The sequence below is a fragment of the Ursus americanus genome, chromosome X (genome assembly GCF_024610735.1).
Source record: "Ursus americanus isolate L20-20 chromosome X, mUrsAme1.1.p, whole genome shotgun sequence".
NCBI classification, from domain to species: domain Eukaryota; kingdom Metazoa; phylum Chordata; class Mammalia; order Carnivora; family Ursidae; genus Ursus; species Ursus americanus.
This window is the reverse complement of record NC_142164.1, coordinates 117,229,793-117,253,294: the sequence shown is the minus strand read 5'-3', so window position 1 is coordinate 117,253,294 and position 23,502 is coordinate 117,229,793. Positions and strand designations below refer to the sequence as shown.

Genomic DNA, 23,502 nt, shown 5'->3' with positions numbered 1-23,502 from the left:
GTTTTCATCTGCACATCTTGTGATGTGAATTCTTGATAATCCAAATTTCAGTGAACGAGCCAACTGTTTTCCTTAAAACACAATATCTGTCAATGCCCATAACTGAAAATGTTTATTTTTTAGCCAACACATTCTTCTCAAAATTCAATAAAACCTAATACATTCATAGAATAACTACTTTCTAATTCCAAGGAATTTTTCCTTCCGGACTTAAGGTTTTTTTCTTTCTTTCTGGAGCCAGAGCTGGATACCCTAAGGGCATTTTTAGAGAGGGTAAAAGCCCACACATGGGTTTTTTTTCAAGCCAAGGAATTAAGTGGCCTGGAAGGAGGGCCAGCTCATTATGGGCTCCAGCCAGATCTGAACGGGGAAAAGGGAGAGAAACAACAAGTTTCTTTTAGCTATTTTTCCCCCAATTTAACACTTCAAACAGGGCACGTCCACTCGTACCAGAGGGACATGGGGTTAACAACTCGTGAAATTACTTGCATACGGGACAGGGGCTGCTGGAGAATCAGGGTGTTTCAGCATGACCGTTTACCCTGCTCACAGCAGCGCTTGTCATGTGTCCTTAATCCTTACAAACTCCTACATCCAGAAGGAGAAGACGCAGCAGGAAGGCTCAGTAGTCAGCAGCCCGGCAGAAGCCCCCAACCCCTCCCCGGACGGCGCTTACCGAAGGCAGAATCTGGGAGCGAGAGATGATGCTGTTGGGTAAGCTGTTCTGTCTGCTCTCGGTCGTGACCTCAGCCCAGGTCACTTGAAAGCCAGTCATGGGCTGGTAGAGGTTGGCCTTGGCCATCTTCCAGGAGAAGTGGGCCGTGATGTTCACATCTTGGACGACGAATGAGGCAGACAGGTTCTCGGGCTTGGCCAGCACTTTGGCCGGCACGTGACCTGGAGCAAGGCGGACAGAAGCACCCACGTGAAGCTGCTGAACAAGGAGTGGAAATGGACTTGTTTGCAGGCATCGTGGCCGCTTTGGGTGGCCCTTCCATGGGGCGGGGGCACAAGCAGGCTGAGCTCGGTCTCCTCGCGCGGCCTCCCGCTACACCTGTTTGCCCTATAGGGACAGTCAGCCAGAATCCCTCTCATCTCTGCAACTTGGTGCTGGGTGCTTCGGGGATTCTTTTCAGGACCCTGCTTTGGGGGCCGAAGCACGAGAGGGAATAATGCAACGTGGCAAGACCCGGCTGCTGCTCGGAGAGCAGACGTGACCGCCGTGACCAGGGAGGACAGTGACGTGATGAGACGTTGTGCTCCGTCGCTAGGAGGAGCTCAGGGGGCTGCACTGACGAGGTCCCGGGTAGTCGGCCGCTGCCTGAGAGGGGCCTCCACCGGGAGGGGGAGGGTACAGACACGGGGTTGGCGCGCTGTTGTGCAGAGTGCATGAGGGGAGCTCGCATGGCAAAGGGCTGGGATAAAGATGAAATAATGTGCACAGAGTCCAGCGAAGCACGCGCGGGAGACAAGCCGTTGGCATCGTTTGCCCAGGGAGAGTGCTGCGAGCAGAGGACGTCGTCCCGGGGCGGTTAGAATGATAAGGCGTGACGACCGTGCACGCGCTGACCCGCGAACGGGGCCATCACACTACAGTTTAGAAAGAGGAGCACTTGAAGCTTCTCTAGCCTCACGAAGTGCCGGTGGGAAATGTTTCCCAAGTGTTGCCAACACGCCAGACGCACACTTGCAAGTTTGGGTGAAAACGTACCCGTTTCGCCGGGGCAGCTAACGTGCCTGTGGCTTTTCCCCTTCAGGGCCGAGCACGGAGGCGTCGTGAAGAAAACGGTCTCTGCCTTCAAGCGGCCCGCGGGCCGAGTCGGCTGGACGGTCACCTTGTATTTGCAGGAAAATGATAGATCTTGAAGAATTATATAATTTTCCTAGAGCAAAAGAGAGAATATGCTAGCAGTAAATCTCAGTAGGGATAAAAAATTGGCAGGAGATGAAATCCTAGTCCAACAAGGAGATTTTCCTATAAACAGAGCCTATGCGATATGGCTTTTATAAAAAGCACACAGGAGACACGGTCCGTGTTGCGATGAAGGACAGCCGTGACCCCCCACCCCCGCGGCATGGGAGGCGGCCCCCGGGCTGCCCCGGGACCTCGGCGCTCCGGCTTCAGAGCAGCCGCACGGCTGAACTCCAGGCGGCGCTTCGGGCCGCGCCCGTGGTCCCCGACTGTAAACAGAAACCTCAGTTTGTGAAATACAAGAAAAACGGGAACTCAGGCTTGCTGAGACCCCGGCGTCTTAGTTCCTATGTAAGTCCGCCTTTTGGAAAGTGAAGACGGCGCTCGACACTATATTCTTTCCCCCTTTTGCAGCGCCGCTCCTGCTTGGCGCCCTACGGGTGTGCTCCCAGACGCGCACGCAGCCGGCGGAACGACCAAGGGGCTGGGAGCGGCACTGCGCACCGACGTGCCAACGTGACTTTGGGGCCGTAGGAAGTGTGCAGCTACGCGTCCTTTCCTTCGCCTGCTCTGCTTCTGCAGTCTGCCCGGTGTGTATCAGAGCCTGGTGCCCTCGTGTAAAAGGTGCAGGCGGGATCTCTGTCCGGGGGTCTGGGTGCAGGAGGGGGTTCCTGCCACACAGCAGCCTGCATGACGCGGGACGCAGAGGATCAGGAGTACAGAAGCTGAGGCTCCGCCCATTCTGCCAGTCACCGGGGTCAGGAGCGGGAGGGAGCCGTGCGCATGCGTACAGGGATGCGCACGAGGTCAGACGGGAGATGTGCACGGGAGGGATGCGCATGAGGTCGGAGGGGAGATGCGGGGGGGACGGGGACGGGCACGGAAGGTATGCACACAAGGTCGGAGGGGAGATGTGCATGGGGGATGCACACCCAAGAGCCAACGGCCCTTTTCCCAGATGTGACAGGCAGGGAGGCAGAGCCAGGGCACTGTGCACACCAGACAGTGAGCAGGGAGCCACGCAGGCCTGCTGCGTCCCCTGGGGTGACTGCAGTGCTTCTCTGCAGAACTGAATGTACGCTTTACATGGGAACACACTGCAATCCCACGTGAGCCACTAAGGACACGGCCTGGCTGCTCTTTCAAGAATGCTTTCATGTGGCATGGAACGCAGACATCTGCAGCAAGAGGTAAATTAGCTGGTGGTCCACTGTGGCTTCAAAATAAATGGGTCTAAAAGTCACTTACAAATGCAGGTAGGCAAGGTCTAAGCCCTTCGCACAGTGGTTTCGACTCTTATTTCTACCGTGCACATATTACAGGCTCCGCTTGTCCTTACCTTCAGAGTTTCTGGACGTGAGAAGCCAACAGTTGGCTGGGCCCCTGAAAATACGCCAGATTTCCTACGATTCCAAGGCATGTGTAAGTAAAACTACTCAAGGCCTCGCCTCTGACCACAAAAAATTTAATAAACCCTGCTTCTGTTCCTTTCTTTCTCTGATTTTCAAGTAGGATTCCCTTTTTGAAAATGTTTTTTTCTTTGCTTTTTTTTACTAAAGGCCCCAAACTTTGGAAGCAGCTTATGGAAAAATGAACAGCGTTGGCAAGCATGCATTGGGACAAGTCAAATCCAGTGAAAAACGACTACTGCAGACCCACTGACTTGTTTTATCTATCTTAAAGCTACGTGATCAGAGAGGATTCTAAAAATACCATACTTGTTGCTTTAAAAAATATCCAAACGAAAAATGTCCTCCTTACAGATCGCCTGTCAACCTAGCAGACACCTGCGGCCGTGCCTTGGGACGTTTTAAACTCTGCTGCTGTATCTCAGACACGCCGCTGGCATCCACACCGTGGGCAGGGCGCCGCCGTCTTCACCGGTCTCCGCTGGCTTGGTGATACTACTCTGAAATTCATGCATGCACCCCAAATATCTGGACGGACGCATGGAGTAGGGCTGAAACAGTTACTCTCCCCAAGGACTTAATGTTCTCTTAAAATCAGAGAAGTGTCTGTGCACCGTGTGTGGCTGAGGTGACAGCCTTCGTGCCCCGGACGAGCAGCTGCTGGTCAGGGACCCGGCAGAGTCTCAGGGTTGTGAAGAAGTTGACAGAGACAGTGTTACCTTTACACCGTGGAGCCAAGATTCAGAGAGTGACTCAGAGCTGTCGTCCGATTAAGACGAGACACACAGCACCTCAGAAGCCTCTCCCCTCCGACCTGGCATTCCCTACGAAGTGCATCTTTGATCTCTGCATTTTGTGACCTGCCACGTGTGGCCAAGGGACCACACGGTCAGGGCAGGCTGTGAGCGGAGGACGGAATGCGTGAGCAGAAGGGCCATTCTGATCTCCTGTGTACCTCGTTATTACTCAGCGGCTGCCGGCTGAGAACGAGCTGTCGGTGGGTCACACCCTTTGCCCATCTTTCCGTGCACTTGATACACAGACCCAGCGGAGCCCGGTGCCACTGAGACCCGAGGAGTGTGACCGTCTCTCACCTGGGTGATGCCAGAAGAGGCCTCCGCTCCGGTGCTCCTGTTGTGGGCACAGGCCTCCGGGAGCCACTGCACATGGTATCGGCTGACGCCGGGATCTGTAAGGTCAGAGCAGAGAGAGAGCACGGTCTGTGGCCACGTTCCACATCGGCCATTGCTCTTAAACCGGGAGCCAACGGGAAGGAACACACAGGTTCTGCAGGGGACCCGAAAACGCACACCCAGGACAAAGGAGGCAGGTCGCTCTGCAGAACTCTGTTGTCAGGAGATTCCCAGAGAAAACCGGATAAAATGCGAGAAAGCACAGGAACGTCGCAGCAGAATGCCCACAAGGAGGTGTGGAGGGGAACCTTGCTTGGGCTGCTGTGCCGAGAGCACCCCCACAAGAGAGGGCGGCCCATGTCCCAGTGGTTCCGCTCCCGCAACGGGGAGTCCTCACCACAAGGGTGAACTCTACAGTTTCCAGACAAAGCTGACAGGGAGGCCGATGGGCCCCGTGCTGAATCCACAGCCTTTCCTCCAGCGGCCGCGCCCAGCGTCCCGGTGCACCGGCTCGTGCAAGTGAGCGTTCCCGCAGCACAAGGCCGGGGAGCAGCACCTCCCCTCGGCCGCACACGTCCACGTGTGTGGTCCGTAGTGAACGCTGACTTGCTCGGGGGCTCAGGGGAGAACCTGACCCCGCAAAGCTGTCCTTCCCGGGCGGAGCGGCGTATTCTCTGCACAGCGCTGGACTCTGGGCCGTCACTCAGATAAAGCACAAAACCGCGACACGCACCTTGCCGAGTGTGGGAAGGGAGGGGTGGCCAGTGTCGCGTTTAGTCACCAACCTGCGTATCCAAGGCTGTGCAAAGGCACCGCTGTGCCACTGACTCACCTCTCATCCCCCGGGTTCCCACCAAGCGTTTGATGCCGCTTTACTCAGAGGAAAACGCTCTGACGCCATTGGGTGGTTCTGGTGGGAACTCGCTTTGAGCACTTCGGAGTGAGAAAAGAAGAACTGAATCCAAGGGGATGGCGGCTATCACGCAGGCCCCCTCACTGTTTACTTAAAAGGGGAACCCCTTACTGGAGGCTTTAGGATTTACACAGCAGACGGCGGGGCTCTTGAGGAAAGGACTGTATGTTACACACAAGTGTGAAGTCAGTGAATGAGCGCACATGCTTTCACGCAGGTGCTGCTCTTCCGGGCCTATGACCAAGTAACCACACGGAACAGCTGCTCTCCTGGCGCTTAAACACTGACGGGGCTGCAGAAACAACCAGGCACAGAAACAGGATCTGCACGAGGCTGGAAGGTCATCTGGCTACAGATTAATGCAGGAAGTAAGGAGGCAGGTGTATTGCCAGAGGTCACAGCTGTGAACTGAGTGGCTGGCTTATCGCCTGGAGATCGAACTTGCAAGTAAAGATGGGGATGAGGCCTGATGGTTGGCGTGGCCAGTGTAGACGGCTGTGGGCAAGCCTGGCGGTTAGCGTAGGCAGTGTAGACGGCTGTGGGCAGGCCTGGTGGTTGGGATGGCCAGTGTAGACGGCTGTGGGCTGGCATGGTGGTTGGCGTGGCCAGTGTAGATGGCTGTGGACAGGCCTGGTGGTTGGCGTGGCCAGTGTAGATGGCTGTGGGTAGGCCTGGTGATTGGCGTGGCCAGTGTAGATGGCTGTGGGCAGGCCTGGTGGTTGGGATGACCAGTGTAGACGGCTGTGGGCTGGCATGGTGGTTGGCGTGGCCAGTGTAGACTGCTGTGGACAGGCCTGGTGGTTGGTGTGGCCAGTGTAGATGGCTGTGGGTAGGCCTGGTGGTTGGCGTGGGCAGTGTAGACGGCTGTGGGCAGGCCTGGTGGTTGGAGTGGGCAGTGCACATGGCTGTGGGCAGGCCTAGTGGTTGGCGTGGGCACTGTAGACGACTGTGGGCGTGGAGCGGGGAAACAACCTCACACCAGCCTCCCTGTGCAGGGAAGACAAAGCCCCATCACATCTGGCTTTGAAAAGCAGAGGGGTATAACTTCACAAGTTCTTACCATCAGGGGGGCTGAACACCTGCAACTCTAAAAAAATCAGCGGGTGTGACCCTGAAGAGCTGGAGAGTGAGAGGCACGGAGTCCCCACCCTTAAAGGAACAGCAGCCCCGCGGAGAAACGGCACAGAAGCAGCAGGATGCAAAACACAGAAGCAGCAGGATGCAATCTTTCTGCCACACGGCAGAAAGATTTGTTTCCTAATTTCGAAATGTGTGCCAGAGAAGCAGGGATCTTTGGGACATTTCTCCAAGAACAAACGAATGGCAGGCACCATTTCCCTCACCCAACTCCCCCACGCCCACCCCCACCTCAATACACAGACACCTGCTGGACCCGTGCGGCAGAAATACTCTCCGCCTGCTTGCCAGCAGCGCTCCTCTGCAGGCACGCCCCCGAAGCCAGACCCAGGCTGCAAGCCCACGCCCACAGGAGGCCCTCGGGAACGTCGCTAACACCACACGCCCTGCCCCCACGTGCTCCTGAGCTACCCAGCCCTTCCAGCTCTGTTTTGGCCGGAACCCATCAAAAGCACTGCCACAACCTTGACACTGTGCCAGCATCACCCCCAAAGTGACGCCTGCCCTGGGGAGAGGGGAAGACAGGCAGCATGCCGGCTGACTGCAGCCCCAGCCCCACCAACATAGGCTTCTCAGAGGACAACACGCAGAGCGTGCCCGATAGTCGGCAGCCACTGCAGCTCTGGCAAAGGCTGGCTCTCACCCACCGCAAGTCCAGCGTGGCCCCATACTGGCCCATCAGCACCACAGGGACCCGTCCCTGCCCGCGACAGGCAAAGAGAGCCATTGCAGACAGCTGGAGTGAAGGCAAACACAGCTCAGCCCCAAGACTAGGGCACAGGCCACACACACAGGAGACACCTCTGAAGAGCCAGGCCCTGGGGCACGGGGGACACTGCAGCAGGACAGGACTCTTCTTCAGGCTACTACTTTCAAGAGCAGGAGACGTAGAGAACAGGGCAAGAGAAGAAAAGAGAACTACAAAACCAACCGTGAAACAAGTAACGAAATGGAAATAAGTACATACCTATCAAAAATTACTTTGAATGTAAACGGACTAAATGTCCCAATCAAAAGACACAGGGTGATGGAACAGATAAAAAAGCAAGACCCATCTGTATGCTGTCTGCAAGAGACTCACTTCAGACCTAAAGACACCTGCAGACTGAATGTGAAGGGATGGAAAAGCATTTACCATACAAGTGGAAGTGATAAGAAAGCTTGGGTAGCAATATTTAAATCAGAAGAGACTTTAAAACAAAGACAGTAACAAGAGACAAAGAAGGACACTACAGAATCATAATGGGAACAATCCAACAAAGATAAACCAGTTAATAAACAAAAGGGAAATAAATGAAAATAATACAATAACAGTCGGGGCTTTAACACCCCACTACATCAGTGGACAGATCACGTAAGCAGAAAATCAACAAGGAAACAGTGGCTTTGAATGACACATTGGACCAGATGGATCTAACAGGTATATTCAGAACACTCCACCCTTAAAGCAGAATACGCATTCTTTTCAAGTGCACTTGGGACATTCTCCAGAGTAGGTCACATATTAGGCCATAAAACAAGTCTCAAAAATTCAAAAAGACTGAAGTCCTACTATGCATCTTTTCCAACCACAACACTATGAAACTGGAAATCAACCACAAGAAAACATCTAGAAAGAACACAAATACATGGAGGTTACATAACATGCTACTAAATAATGATTGGGTCACCCATGAAATCAAAGAGGAAATCAAAAATACATGGAGACAAATGAAGATGAAAACACATGGTTCAAAATCTTTGGAATGCATTAAAAGCTGTCCTAAGAGGGAAGCTTATAGCAATATAGGCCTAACTCGAGAAGCAAGGACAATCTCAAACTGACCTTACACCTGAAGAAGCTAGAACAAGGACAAACAAAACCCAAACTGGTACAAGGAAGGAAATAATAAAGATTAGAGCAGAAATAAATGAGACAGAAACTAAAAAAACAATACAACAGATCAATGAAACCAGGAGCTGGTTCTTCAGAAATATCAACAAAACTGATACACCTTTAGCCAGATTCATTAAAAAGAGAGAGAGAGAGAGGACTCAAAATGAGATATGAAAGAGGAGTAATAACCAACACCACAGATACAAAGACTATAGAATATTATGAAAAATCATATGCCAACAAGCTGGACAACCTACAAGAAATGGATAAATTCCTAGAAACATATACCTCCCAAAAGTAAGTCAGGAAGAAATAGAAAACATGAACAGACTGATGATCAGTAATAATAATAACCAAAATAACTCCCAACAAACACAAGGGACCAGGTGGCTTCACAGGCAAATTCTACCAAACATTTAAAGAAGACTTAATACCTATTCTTCTCAAACTATTCCAAAAAAATAGAAGGAAAGCTTCCAAATTCGTTGTATAATGCCAGCATTACCCTGATACCAAAACCAGATAAAAACACTCCAAAGAAAGGAACTACAGGCCAATATCCCTGATGGACACAGATGCAAAAATCGTCAGCAAAATACCAGCAAATCAAATCCAACAATACATTAACAAAATCATTCTCCACCGTCAAGTAGGATTTATTCCTGGGATACAAGGGTATTTCAATATTTGCAAGTCAGTCAATATGATACATCGCATCAACAAGAGAAAGGACAAAAGCCATATGATTCCAAGAGATGCAAAAAAAGAAAAAAAAGAAAAAAAAAGCATTTGACAAAGTACAACATCCATTCATGATAAAAACCCTCTACAAAGTAGGTTTAGAGGAAACACACCTGAACATAATAAAGGCCATCTATGAAAAACTCACAGCTAACATTATACTCAGTGGTGAAAAACTGAGAGCTTTTCTCCTAAGGTCAGAATTAAGACAAGGATGTCCACTCTCTCCCTTTTTACTCAACATAATAGTGGAAGTCAAAGCCACAGCAATCAGATGAGACAAAGAAATAAAATACATCCACATTGGTAAGGAAGAAGGAAAACTGTCACTATTTGCAGATGACATGATACTATGTACAGATAAGCCTAAAATTCTCCCCCAAAACTAACAGAACTGATCAATTCAGTAAAATTGCAGGATATGAAACCAATATCCAGAAATCTGTTGCATTTCTAAACACTAATACCACCATAGCAGAGAAATTACAAAGACAATGCCATTTATAATTGCACCAAAAATAATAAAATATCTAGGAATAAACTTAATCACGGAAGTAAAAGACATGTACCCTGAAAACCGTAACACACTGATGAAAGAAACTGAAGGGGTGCCTGGATGGCTCGGTTGGTAGAGCACGTGACTCCTGAATTTTAGGGTCAAGCCCCATGTTGGGTGTGGAGCCTACTCAAAAGAAAGAAAGAAAAAACAAGTATAGATGACACAAATAGATGGAAGGATATTCCACAGTCATGGATTGGAGGAACAAATATTATTAATTAAGATGCCCATACTACCCAAAGCAGTCTACACATTTAATGCAATCCCTATCAAAATAACAGGAGCATTTTTCACAGAGCTAGAACAAACAATCTTAAAATTTATATGGAACCACAAAAGACTCTGAATAGCCAAAGCAATCTTGAAAAAGAAGAAACAAACTGGAGGTATCACAATCTCAGACATCAAGATACACTACAAAGCTGTAGTCATCAAAACAGTATGGTATTGCCATAAAACCAGACTCGTAGATCAGTGGAACAGAATGGAGAGCACCCAGAAATAAACCCATGATTATGGTCATTAATCTTTCACAAAGGAGGTAAGAATATGCAATGGGAAAATGTCTCTTCAATAAATCGTTTTGGGAGAACTGAACAGGTATACACAAAAGAATGAAACAGGACCACTTTCCTACACCATATACAAATATAAGTTCAAAATGGATTGAAGACCTAAATGTGAGACCTGAAACCATAAAAATACTGCAAGGAGCATAGGCAGTAACTTCTCTGACACCAGCCTTAGCAACATTTTCCTAGGCATGTCTCCTGAGGCAAGGGAAACAAAAGCAAAAAGAATCAGGACTTCATCAAAATTAAAACCTTCTGCGCAGTGAAGGAAATAATCAACAGAACTAAAAGCCTACTGAATGGGAGAAGATATTTACAAATGACATATCCAATAGAGGGTAAGTATCCAAAATATATAAAAAACTGATACAACTCAACACCCAATACCCAAATAACCCAATTAAAAAAATGGGCAGGGGCGCCTGGGTGGCACAGCGGTTAAGGTTAAGCGTCTGCCTTCGGCTCAGGGCGTGATCCCGGCGTTCTGGGTTCGAGCCCCACATCAGGCTCCTCCGCTATGAGCCTGCTTCTTCCTCTCCCACTCCCCCTGCTTGTGTTCCCTCTCGCGTTGGCTGTCTCTATCTCTGTTGAATAAATAAATTTAAAAAAAAAAAAAATGGGCAGAACATATGAACAGACATTTCTCCAAAGAAGACATACAGATGGACATACATGAAAAGATGCTCAACGTCAGGGAAATGCCAATCAAAACTATGAGATACCACCTCACACCTGTCAGAATGGGTAAAACACAGAGGAAACAACCACTGTTGGCAAGGGCTGGAGAAAAAGAAACTCTCATGCACTGTTGGTGGGACTGCAAATTGGTGCAGCCACTCTAGAAAACAGTATGGAGGTTCCTCAAATAATTAAGAACAGATCCAGTAATTCCACGACTGGGTAATTACCCAAAGAATACAAAAACACTAATTCAGAAAGCTACATGCACCCCTGTGTTTATAGCAGCATTATTATGGAAGGAGCCCAAGTACCCAACAATCGATGAATGGATAAAGAAGAGGTGGTGTATATATATACAACGGAATATTATTTAGCCATCAAAAAGAACGAAATCTTGCCATTTGTAACACCGTTGATGGATCTAGAGAGTAAAATGGTAAGCGAGATCAGTGAAAGAAAGACAAATACCATATGGTTTCACTCATATGTGGGATTTAAGAAACAAAAGAAACACGCAAAGGGAAAAAGAGAGAGGCAAGCCATGAAACAGACCCCTAACTGTGGAGACCTGGTGGTTAGCAGAGGAGGGGGCGGGGAGTCGGTACAGTAGGTGAAGGGGATGGAGAGGGCACTTATCGCGTGAGCACTGAGCAGTACATGGGATTGTTGGATCACTGTTTCGGCAGCAGAGACCACTGTGACACTGTATGTCAACCGCACTGGAATGACAATAAAATACAAAACCACTAACGCAAAAAGATAAGAGTTGTTCAAGAATTGAGTTGTTCAAAGAATTCTTTGTTCAAACAATTCAAAGAATTGTTCAATCACTCAAATGTACACCTGGAAGTATAGAACACTGCAGTTAATTATACTGGAATTGTTTCAAATTGCAAAGGGAAAAGTGCCCATGCCTGTATGTTAGCTGAGTTGTGTCCATTAACTCGTTTATACAAATACCTTGTCTTTAGCTTCATCTTGGCAGTTGTGAAAATCCTGCAAGTCTGTATTTAGGATATGACTTCAGGACCCACTCTATAACTAGAATATTAAAAACAGCATCAGCATATCAACTATTTCCTAAGGGGATACATATGAACATTCTATGCCAAATGCCTTGTGTTGCTCTGCTTCTTGAAATTAAGTTCTTCCTTCCACAAATAAATTATAAAGTGCTTGAGAAGTATTTTTAAATATTGAAATTTACTTTCAGTGTGTTTCAACTGTGCTTCAAAAAGTAGATGTTTTTAATTTGTTTCTGAAATATATCTAACTCACAGTGTCTGGCATAAATTAGAGGCTGCAAAATATTTTTTTTAGGATTTATTTATTTTAGAGAGAAAGAGAGACGAGAGAGAGAGCATGAGCAAAAGGAGCAGAGGGAGTGGGAGAGAGAATCCCAAGCAGACTCCCCACTAAGCATGGAACCCAACATGGGGCTTAATCCCACGATACTGAGCCCAAACCAAGAATCGGACACCCAACTGACTGTGCCACCCAGGCGCCCCAAGGCTGCAAAATTTTTAATTAAATATTAATCTCTAAATTCCAAAAGTCTAATGATCAAGAGTGCTGGGATGATTGAAATCAGAGCTCTGAGAAAGAGACACCATCTTAGAGCGCCACGGAATAGCCCCCATAGCAAAGCACGGGAAGTCGCGACACTGGTGGCCGGGCACAAACACTTGGAAACACATCAGAAAATGCCAATTCCCCAGGGCAGGAAGTTCTGTTCTTTACAGCATCTCCTGCATCAGAAATACACCTGGTATGCAGTAGGTGCTCAATCAATGTTAGTGGAATGACATCCTTTCACGAACTAATGTCTTGTTCTCTTTATGTTTGTAAAAATGCTTTGGTCAGACAGACTTTCTGACTTTGTACGATTCTGTAAAAGAAAAATCTTGAACATCTAGGCAGAAGGCATTTGTACTCAAAGTAGAAGTGTGAATGTTTTCTCCTAACTTTGCATATTTTGGGAGCACAAACACTAAATCTAAACCAAAAAGCCTAAAAGTTAGGCTGTGGATTCTGTGGTCACCCAGGAAAACTGAACTGTTGTCTGTAGAATAATAAAATTACTCATTAATAAAAGTAGCTGTGGATTCTGTGGTCACCCAGGAAAACTGAACTGATGTCTGTAGAATAATAAAATTACTAATTACTAACATTAATAAAAATGTTCTATACTTCCAGGTGTACATTAATAAAAATGAACTGTTCCTTTTAGAAGTACAAATTCACTGTTGAGGATTTGTATTTCCTTGCAAAACATCACTGTAACAACCCAGCTACCCTAGGCACTACGTTGGGCTGACATACGATGTTTGAGTCATTTCCCTACAAAATTATATGCTGTGTCATCATAAATAATACAAAAAAACCATGCAGCTCTCCGGGAAATTTCAAGGGATGTGAACAGATTTCTGCTCTCGAGTTCCTAGCGCCAGGTCCAAAACCAACATGCTGGCCACCCTCACGTTTAGGAAATGTGACAGATATCTAGAAACCAATTTCTACTTACAGTTCTGTTTCGATTAGTGAACAAGATTCTCGTCTACTCTGATCTGTCACAAGCGTTTTGTTTTGTTTTGTTTTTTGTTTTTTAAGTTTTCAACTCAGTGTATCCACTGGTGGAAATTAGTTATGGTCCAAGAATATTCATTCAGGTACCTATGTCAGAATTTTTTTTTCCTGTTTTAATGCTGTTTTTATTTTTTATATTTATCTTTTTATTATTATGTTCAGTTCGCCTCTATGTAGTACGTCATCAGTTTTGATGCAGTGCTGAAAAAGCATTCGAGACGCGTCCATCAAGGTGCATACAGTGCACACACTGTGTGATTTTACAGTCGGAGAGTCTGGAAAAGCCAGCCCAAGCCTCCTTTACCCAGGACACAGAAAGAGCTCGTAGTCCCATTCTACACAGAGTTCGCAGAACACGGGGACTGCGTGTTGACTTAGGAGGCGTCTCCTTTCCTACATTCGTGATAGTTACGAACGGCACCTGCTTCATCCGTGTCTCAGGGAACTCTGCTTGGGGGTTCTGTAGGTCACACGGTGCCTGCCTAACGGGCTTCTGGAAGGAGAACAAATGTGGGATGCGTTTGGAACACATGCTCTCCACCTCGGTGAGCGCTGGACTCCCCGACGTTTCCACAGTCTCCTTCTACTGAGGGCGCTGGCACAGGGACGCTCTGCTGAGTTTTATATGTGAACTTGGCTTTCAAATTTAAAATCAAAAGGGAAATGGGATGGATACAATTTAAGGAAAAGGGCTTCTTGGAAAACAGACAAAACTTTAGTGAAAGCATGACTTGTTCTTGGTACCTAAGCGGCCCACGTGATCTGGTGGAAACTGACCTCCGTGTGCAGACTCCCACAGCAACATAACTACCGTGCTGAGGTTCCGGTTCCATCCGCATTTCAACCACATAACTACATCCTGAGCTCCAGGGTTATGCACACAAAGGAATGTGTATATACACTGCCTGTACACACACACACACACACACACACACACACACACGCGTGCACACAGTCTTCGAGGCAAACGTGACCCCTTGCTTGTCATGCACTCCGGTCGTTACTGTACGGGAATACTGTCCATTTCCTGCTGCTGACAGAAGGAAGGGATGGCTAATCCCATTGCATCTGCCAAACTGAATGCTTAGAATTAATCGCATTTGGATTGCAAATTAAATCATGAGCCTGTCTGTGAATGTATCATACTTGGTTGTCTGCAAAGGAGGAAAACAGAGTCGGTCCTAGAGCCGCAAGAAGCCTCTAGCTCTGAGGTGTTCACCCTCCTTCCTGAAGTTCTGTTTCCCCTCTGCCCTTGGGTCACCCTTCAGGCCTCCAGCAACAGGAAACCCCATAAGAACGCTGACATTTGTGGGGTGATTACTTTGTGCTGGGCACTGTCCCCAAGCATTTGGTATGTGTACTCTCAAAATTTACTGCCCACAACAAACCTACAACATAGTCTATCATTTTCCTTTAGTTCATCATGTTAATAGAATAAATGAAAAAAAGTCCCTATCTTCTCATTACTTTCAAGAAGAATGTTTGACACAAATCTATATGCGTCCATGATAAAAACACTGCAGGTAAGAGCAGTAGGGGATGAGACGCCTGAGTGGCTCAGTCCATTTAGCGTGTGCCTTCGGCTCAGATGATGATCTCAGGGTCCTGGGATTAAGCCCCGTGTCAGACTCGACACTCAGGCAGGAGTCTGCGTCTCCCTCCCCTTCTGCCCCTCCCCCCACTCATTCTTGCTCGCTCTCTCTGAAATAAAATTTTAAAAAGATCTTTAAAAAAAAGAAAGAAAAAAGAGCAGTAGAGGATTTTGTTCATCTGGTAAAGTGTGTCTACAGAAACCTTACAGTTAGACCTCATGCTTAGGGTTAAGGCACTCAATAACCTTATTGTGCAAATCGTATCACGTAGGTATGTACATCGAATCATCACATTATGCACCTTAAATATGCACAGTGTTCTAGGTCAGTTCTATCTCCGTAAAGCTGGGAAAAATAGAAGCAGCAGATATTTGCATACAGATATAAAATCGCTTAGGTACCCGTGCACACGCTCGTATTCCTACACACATGCACACAGATCCCGTCACGTCACGCACTGCCCGTGAGCTAGGTGCCTTCCTACAGATGAGAAACCGATGTGCCAAGTGATGAGTGACTTGCCTGACATCACACAGTCAGTGGTTCACCTGGGCTTTTAAACAAAATACATCTCATTTTAAAGACTGTATTCTTAAGCTCTACGGTACTGTGGTTCAAATAGTAGTTTACAAGCGTGCAATGTTTTACATATAATAATTCCTTAGAGATGTTTAGAGAAGTGACTTTTCTCAGCCATCAATACCATTAATTTGTTTCCACCTAATTAGTCAGAATTACTAGTAAATCATCAACCAGGTAACCGAGAAGAAGGAAAGAAAGCAGTGCTTCGGTTTCATCCCTCCTTGGAGTAAACAGAAATGAAGGCGTCCAAATAAACGTCGTGCCTGCACTAATCACTCTTGCTCCAGCCTGTACTGAATGTCGCAGCCGCCATTAAACCAAAGGTGAAGAGGAAAATGTCAAAGGTCTGGGAAGGAAAACACAACACTCTCATTATGTACAGGCGACACGGTGGCTCTTACAGAAAAATGGGAAAGGACCGTCAGATGAAATGTTGTAATGAGCAAGGGGAGAACGATACAGTCAGATTCACCATCAAGACATAAAAGGAAGAGGTATTCATATATGATGTATTTACATATGTGACAGCCAAAGTCGGAAAACAAAACTGAGGAAAAGTATGCGTGTATACAAGGGGATCGAAATAAACACAAACGCCTTAGAATCATCATCTTAAAAGTATTATAGGCTCTGCATTATATATTATAAATCACCGTTGAGAGAAGATTGTAAAAACCTGAATAAAGTGATCTGTCAAGTGTGGAGATTATAAAGATGTGAATTCTCCAGTCGTTACCATATCGATTGAATTTTCAACAAAGATCTCACAAGGTTTTTGTGGACATTGGTGCATTAATACAAATACTGACATAAAAACACATAGGGCCAAGAATAGTGAAGACAATTTGAAAATGAAGTAAAAAACTGAAGAACTATGATTAAAAATATGTACAAATCTACAGTTCAGACAACACGGTAATGTCAGAAAGTTGGAAAAATATGCTAAGTGACTCTACAGAAGGTTAAAAAGTTAACTTGCCCATATTTGGATGTACGGCCAGGACAGCAGCCCAGAGGTTTGGGGTAAGAGTCATCTTTAAATAAATGATGGTCTCTCAGCTGCAGATCAGGAGAGAGAAGAGTAAAGGAACAGGGAGCCCTACACGTCAATTCAGTTCCAGGTGGAAGTCAGCCTCAGAGAGAAAGGAGATGAGGGCAGGATCTTTGTGGCCCTCTATAAGCAAACAGTCTCAACCAGGACGGCAAGAGCTCTCACCAAAAGGAAACAAAGTGATGAATGGACCCCCTCTAAAACTCAGAACTACTGAGAAAGGAAGGTAAGAGGAGGTCACACAGGGAGAAAACACCAAAACAAAGGAATCAGCAGGTGACATAGATTCAACGTGTAAAGGTCTCTTGCGGGAAGGACAGCCTGGCCAAACAGCTTAAAAAATGCAAGTTCAGACAATACGGAGCCATCAACACGCAGGTGCCAGAATAGCTCAACTGAAAAAGATGGGCATTCCACATGGCAGAGGGAGGGGGGCGCACCGGGGACAATGGTGCCCTGCTAGTGGGAAAGGAAGCTGGTGCATCTGCTGTGGGACACCATCAGTGTCTTCCAAAGCTCCACATGCCCTAATCACCCAGGAGCCCTCCTTGTCCAGGAGAATATGTGCATCAAAGACCTGTGTTCACAGCAGCACTATGCTGCCGAGCCCATCAGCTGGACAAACTAAATCCCCAGCACGGGCTGAAAAGAGCCTTTGGTGGAGCTCTACAGGGGGCTACAAGGGCAGCACCAGCCATGGGTGAATTACTGCTCCTTGCAGCAGAATGCGTTCATTTCCCACTTCCCATATCACGTTCACTGCAAGAAACCCAACACACACTGTATGGTTCCAAGTTGTGTAAATTTCAAGTATCAGCAAAACAAACCTTCAGGTTTAGAAGTCCGCGGCGGCAGTGGTTGCTCTTGTATGCTTAAGATGTATTCTCAGTGCTCACGTTTGTACTTCACTATATGTTTGTATTTTCAATATTAATGTTTTACTACTGATAGAGTTCTAACCTAAAATTGGTTAATATAATAGATCAAACAAATTTTGTAATTTAATATTTATCCTAAAACTTATTAAACTTAGGATTAGGGATATATATTAATGAATAATTTTTAATTTAATAAATAACACTGAATAAATGGAATTTAGTTTTAATTAACATATGATAGTAATAAAACATTAATATTAATTGTAATATTATTTTAGCTGCAGAATGGATGTCAGCAGCTTGGAAGAAAATTCTGGAACAAGAACTCCAACACCAATATTCCTTTTTTCTAAAGGTAGGTTCCACACCAGCCGGGATCCCAGCGTGGGGCATGAATTCACAGTCCTGAGATCAAGACCTGAGCTGAGATCAAGAGTCAAACAACTATTCAAACAAATACTCAAACAATTCTAAGGGTAAATCTTCCCTGCGGTATTAATTATAAAATGGAAACCCTGAAGGCACACAAGAGTTTTGCTGCAGTGGAATGATGGTGTGTTAGGATATCGTGGTGTGTCCGTACGCAGCAGCAAGTTAAACATGGCACGAGAAATATATGACAATGCAGACTGCTCCTATATTATATGAAAATGGATGTTTTACATGAAAATGTTATATATATATATAAAAATGTGTGTGTATGTGTATATATACACATATATATTTGTGTGTGTGTATAAAACAAATGAGGGAAGAACAGAAGTGTAGGAAACTTTCAAAAGGACATCCACCAAAATACTGTTTCTAGGAGAGAATACTGAAGTAAGTGACTTCTTTCTCTATTTTCCAAATTATTTGGGTCGTTCATCTTTTTTTAAAATGAAAAACTAACTTAGAATAAAAATTTACAGTGCAGAATAATGAGTATTTTGAGTGTTTTGAAGACAAGACTGGCCTTCTGGGAAAGCAGTGAAGATAGGCTAACATGCCTGAGATGATAAAATGCAACTGGGTGACCGATGCAATTTCCAAACGGGATACAGATTCCTGGGAAACGGGGCAGCCCACTCAGACTTCACAATAGCAAGGCATTAAAAAAAAAAAAAAAATCAAAGTACTTTGTCCAGGTTCTAGTCTCCTTAATATCAACACCATGGCGGGGTGCCTGGGTGACTCAGCCAGTTAAGTGTCTGACTCTTGGTTTCAGCTCAGGTCCTGATAGAGTTGTGACATCGAGCCCCACACTGGGCTCCACCCTCAGCATGGAGTCTGCTTGAGATTCTCTCTCCCCCTCTTCCTGTGCCCCTCCTTCCACTCATGTTCTCACTCTAAAATAAATAAATCTTAAAAAAAAAAACAAACTATCAACACCGTGGCTCGCCCTTGACTTTTTCACTAGCCTCGTGATGTCACTGGGCTACTTAATGCAGATAACAAATCATCAGACAGTGTTGGCCCACCTTCGGTCTTTTTCCAGTAGACCTTCACCTGCAGCTGGTTGTCTTGATAGAAGGGGGCCCCGATTTCCAGGAGGCGCATGGGCCGTCGTCGTTGGAAAGGGGGCTGCATGTGCATTGCGCTCTTTCTTGTCTTCCCAAGTGGGTCTTCTGCAACAAAGCACAACACTGTGATTTCCTGGTCAAAAGTAAGCAGTAGTCAGTACACATTCGTCAGGTGGGAAAGGCTGCTCTCATTTAAAGAAGAGGTCTGGATAGTATTTCTCATTATATATGTGTTTTTGTAGTAGCGAAGAAAGTAAATGAAATACTATGAAAATACCACGTGGCCTGGGAATAATACAGACAGCTTTTCATAGACGTACCAGCATTATATACAGCAAGGCCCGGAGCAAGGCCCTAAATGTTCAATCTACTTTGTATGGGAAATACTAAGAGCCAGCAAATGCAATGCGATGATACGTTAGATTGGGAATGGAGTTGAAGGATGCATTCATTCGTTCATTCATTCCTTCCTGTCAGTACTTAGTGATCACTTCCTAAGTGTCAGGCAGTGAGCCAGAGGCCGCAGACACAAATCTCGTGCACATGGGTCTCCTGCAATAGCAGCAGACACATATGCAGGTGATCCTGCACACAGAGGAGGGCACTCCCAACGGCTGGCACATGGGGCATAGTCGTGGAGGGAGCACAGTAAGGAGGGAAGGGGTTGTGTATGTCTCACAAGCCGCTGGTGCCTATTCTGTGGAAAAGGAGCCAAGACTCTGTGGAAACAAGTTACAAGAACAGGATAGGGCAGTTGCAGTAGGAGAGGGGATGCTTTAGGAAAGATGAGACTAGGTCTGTAGGCATGTTCACTGCTGTTTCTTAACATGATTTTCCCCCGTGGTCAATGTAACACTGCGTTCACCACGTACTTACTGCAAAGCAAGGACAATGTAAACGTGACTCAGAATGATCCCAAACCTCAGATGTCCCATATCCAATGGCACTCAGAGACTAAGTCTCTAATCAAAACACTAGGAAACATTCCTCCGAATCAGGTAATTCACACTTTGATTTCCACCACCCTAGGCTAGGCCGTTTCTTCTCCATCACTGTTTTGTGGCACGATCGGGCTCTGGTTTTAGTGTTCTTTTTATTTTGCCATTTTAATACAGCTGCCTCTTTCCCATTTGTTGCATTCTTAATTCCTACAGTATACTGAGCTCCTCCTTGAGTTCACTAGGTTCCAGACTCTGTTAGCTCAGAGTGCACCAGCCAGCGCTCCTTGTCTGTGCTGGGTACGACACTCTGTCCTTCCAAAGTCCCCCCAGCTGCTGTCCTCGAAGACAATTTCCCACGATGTACAGAAACAAATCCTCCTCAGCACACCTACATTTTCCCAGCTTTCATCACTTTTCCTCCCTTTAATTTCTTCCTCCAGCTGAACCTTGAATTCCGGGCAGGACAGACCCTATTTGAACGTCCCTGGATTTCCACTGTGTTGTTCAGAGACACACACCTAGTGGCATGAAATGAAATGCAGAAGTCTGAATTCATGGCTCTAGAATGGTTAGCGAGTATTCACTCGTCTGGGTTGTGTGGGCTGTTTGACTGATGTTAGCAGAGTCCTCCTTTGTCACAGGCTTCAACCATGCTTGTTTCCCCAGGGTACATTTCCCTCTGCTGCAGCAAGGCCAGCCCACCTAACTTCTTCTCCAGGTGTATTCCTGGTGGTCTCTGGTGTGCTTGATGGACTTCCACACCATTCTATTTCTATTCATACAGCCATCCTATGAAATAGAACAGGGTCAATGAGCTTTTCAATCAAGGGCTGGACAGCAAAGAGTTTTGGCTTCATGGCCCGCACAGTCTCTCTCGAGTACTCAGCTCTCATGATGGCACAAAAGCAGCCACAGATGGTCTGTAAACAAGGGAGTGTGGCCATGGGTCAATACAATTTTATTTACAGAAACAGGCGGTGGGCCGGATGTGGCCTGTGGGCATCGTTTGCAGACCCCTGAGAAAGTGACGTTAGCCTGCACATATTAAACACAAAAACCATGGGGTTCAAAAATACGAAGAGTGTCCAGTTTCATGCAATTCAAGCAGTAGTGAGGGTGGGCTGTAATCCCAGGGCCATCTCACGCCCAACTCATGCTCCTCCAACACCACACACCGCCTCCTTTTAGGGAGCAAGGTGATTATCGACGTGGTTTAGTAGTAAGGATCTCAGAACTTTGCGCTGGCCTCCAATCTCTCCTTCACCCAATGCCTACTTTTGGAAGTGGCATGGTTAGAAATTCCACAAGACCTTCCTGCTTTTGGATTCCCAGTAGCCTTGTGAAGAACAGAACGAGCTGCATGGATTGTCTACCAATGAGAACCTTTCCCAACAGGGCTGTTCGCCTGCTTGGGAAGACAGGAGCCCAAGGGAACGATGCAGATGGGGGAGAAGACTCCTGACCTGTGGTGAAGCAGGATTAGGAGGGGAAACCTGAGGACCACAGGAGGAAACCTGCATCGACCGCCTACTGCTCCTCACAGCGGCACGTACACTGAACCATCTACACAACGATTCAAAGAAAAGGGACACTTATGTGACTAGGTTCTAATGTACAATGTTGTACTTTAAACAGTTCAAACAAATGTTTGGATTCCCGAAACATTTATGAGGTTCCAGTCTTCTGCACCCAAATCTAATATGTGTCTGGGGGTTTATCACACACCTAGCCGATCTCAGACACCTGCGGGGTGTCCTACAATCCACCTGAATTCTGACACAATCTACCTAAGACGGTATCGGATCCCCTACGGACACCGTGCACGTTGGGGGGGCATCCCCCTCTGACGCCATCTCCCTGCAGATGGCATTGGATCCCCTACAGACACCGTCCACATCGGGGGGCATCTCCCTCTGACACCGTCTTCCTGCAGATAGCACTGGATCTTCGAGGGTAAGGACTCCGTCATGTAGGACTGCCCCCCACTTCAGACACCACTCACAAATCCAGGCTGTCTCCTCTGTTACTACCCACTGCGGAATGGTGGTTCCAACCACCAAGGGAGGTCCAACCACCAACTCCTAGTGTTCGTTCCAACCACCAAGTCCTCAGATTCAATCAATCTGCTAGGGTGGCTCACAGAAACATTTACTCACTAAACTACCTATCAGTTTATTATAAAAGGCTGTAAATCAGAATGAGCCCAATGAAGAGATGCCCAGAGTCAGGTCCGGGAGAAGGGACACAAAGCCTCCGCGCCCTCCCCAGGGTCACCGCTCTCCGCACAGCTCCGTGTGTTCACGGCCCTTTCCAGCCTCCTGTCTGTTCGTGTGTTTATGGGGTCTCTCTGCCAGGAATGAACAGCAAATACGTGCTTATCATAAATCACAGCGTCGCAGGCTACTTTACGAGAGGCGAGGGGTCACCCCCCAGCGAGAGCCAGTGCGCCCAACAGCACGGAGAGCTCGGCGCACACAGAAGCTGGGCCAGAACAGAGAACCAACAGGCCTCTCCTGATCACCATGGATGTCCGGAATCCTGCTGGTCACACCGGAACTATTTGTTCACTAGCTAACTAAGGGTTTAAGATTTTCACAAACCTACTTATACCTCCAGTCACTTTAATCATCTGTGACTTTGAGAATTCACCAGTGGATAAGCAAACGTTTAGATAACTGTGTTTAATCTCTATGTGACTTTTATCTTCCTACTTTGTTATGTCCTACACAGACTTTTATTTTTGGTTATACATACGTAAGGACACAGTTTTCTGTATCTCAAGATGGAAGTGCCCTTGCTTTACTGAAATGCATCCACACGTAACGTTACCAAGCCCCACACCACACGGAAAGGACAGAGAGGCGTGGGCCTCCATACTAGGAGCGTGGCCCTGACTCTAGGGGGGAGTCCTGTGCTGTCAGTTAATAATCAGAGGCAATAAAATCATTTCTACATGTTGTAAAAAGATACGACGTCTGATCGATACTTGGTAATGGTCGCAAAGGTAAGAGAACTGAATGAGTACGCTATTTATTCAGATGTCCAAATTCTCATTTATTTTACAGATCAAGAGATTCAGCATATTTTCTTCTGCTCCATTTTTAGTTTGAAGAGCTAGAAGAATACCCCACTTGCCTGACGCAACTATAAGACCTTTGCAACCTGTCAACCCTGGAAATGGTCTTCCTGCCTCCGAGAAAGCACGCTGCATTTCCATTCAAGAGTGTGACATCCTTGGGGCGCCTGGGTGGTGCAGTCGTTAAGCGTCTGCCTTCGGCTCAGGGCGTGATCCCGGCGTTATGGGATCGAGCCCCACATCAGGCTCCTCCGCTGGGAACCTGCTTCTTCCTCTCCCACTCCCCCTGCTTGTGTTCCCTCTCTCACTGGCTGTCTCTCTCTCTGTCAAATAAATAAATAAAATCTTTAAAAAAAAAAAA

General features: G+C 46.8%; 2 protein-coding genes across 5 annotated transcripts in view; one reads left to right on the top strand and one right to left on the bottom strand.

Annotated features, from left to right (window-relative positions):
• ANOS1 (anosmin 1) overlaps positions 1–23,502 on the bottom strand; it is a 182,171-nt gene that overhangs the window by 5,715 nt on the left and 152,954 nt on the right. Inside the window, exons 9-12 of the mRNA XM_045813659.2 lie at positions 19,083–19,229; positions 4,416–4,510; positions 1,712–1,883; positions 677–897 (exon numbers count right to left, since the gene is read on the bottom strand). Coding sequence (XP_045669615.2) covers positions 677–897; positions 1,712–1,883; positions 4,416–4,510; positions 19,083–19,229 — 635 coding nt within the window. The remainder of the gene's footprint in view (positions 1–676; positions 898–1,711; positions 1,884–4,415; positions 4,511–19,082; positions 19,230–23,502) is intronic.
• LOC123802766 (uncharacterized) overlaps positions 1–23,502 on the top strand; it is a 27,156-nt gene extending 3,654 nt beyond the window's left edge. The window contains exons 5-11 of one of the 4 annotated variants that reach the window (XR_015723369.1): positions 599–714; positions 2,327–2,502; positions 3,235–3,334; positions 3,472–5,735; positions 17,901–17,977; positions 21,461–23,069; positions 23,171–23,502. The gene's annotated coding sequence lies outside the window, so the exon portion shown is untranslated. Of the gene's footprint in view, positions 1–598; positions 715–2,326; positions 2,503–3,234; positions 3,335–3,471; positions 5,815–17,900; positions 17,978–21,460; positions 23,070–23,130 lie in introns of all 4 variants that reach the window. The other 3 variants (XR_015723368.1, XR_006782642.2, XR_006782641.2) reach the window with 3 other exon arrangements.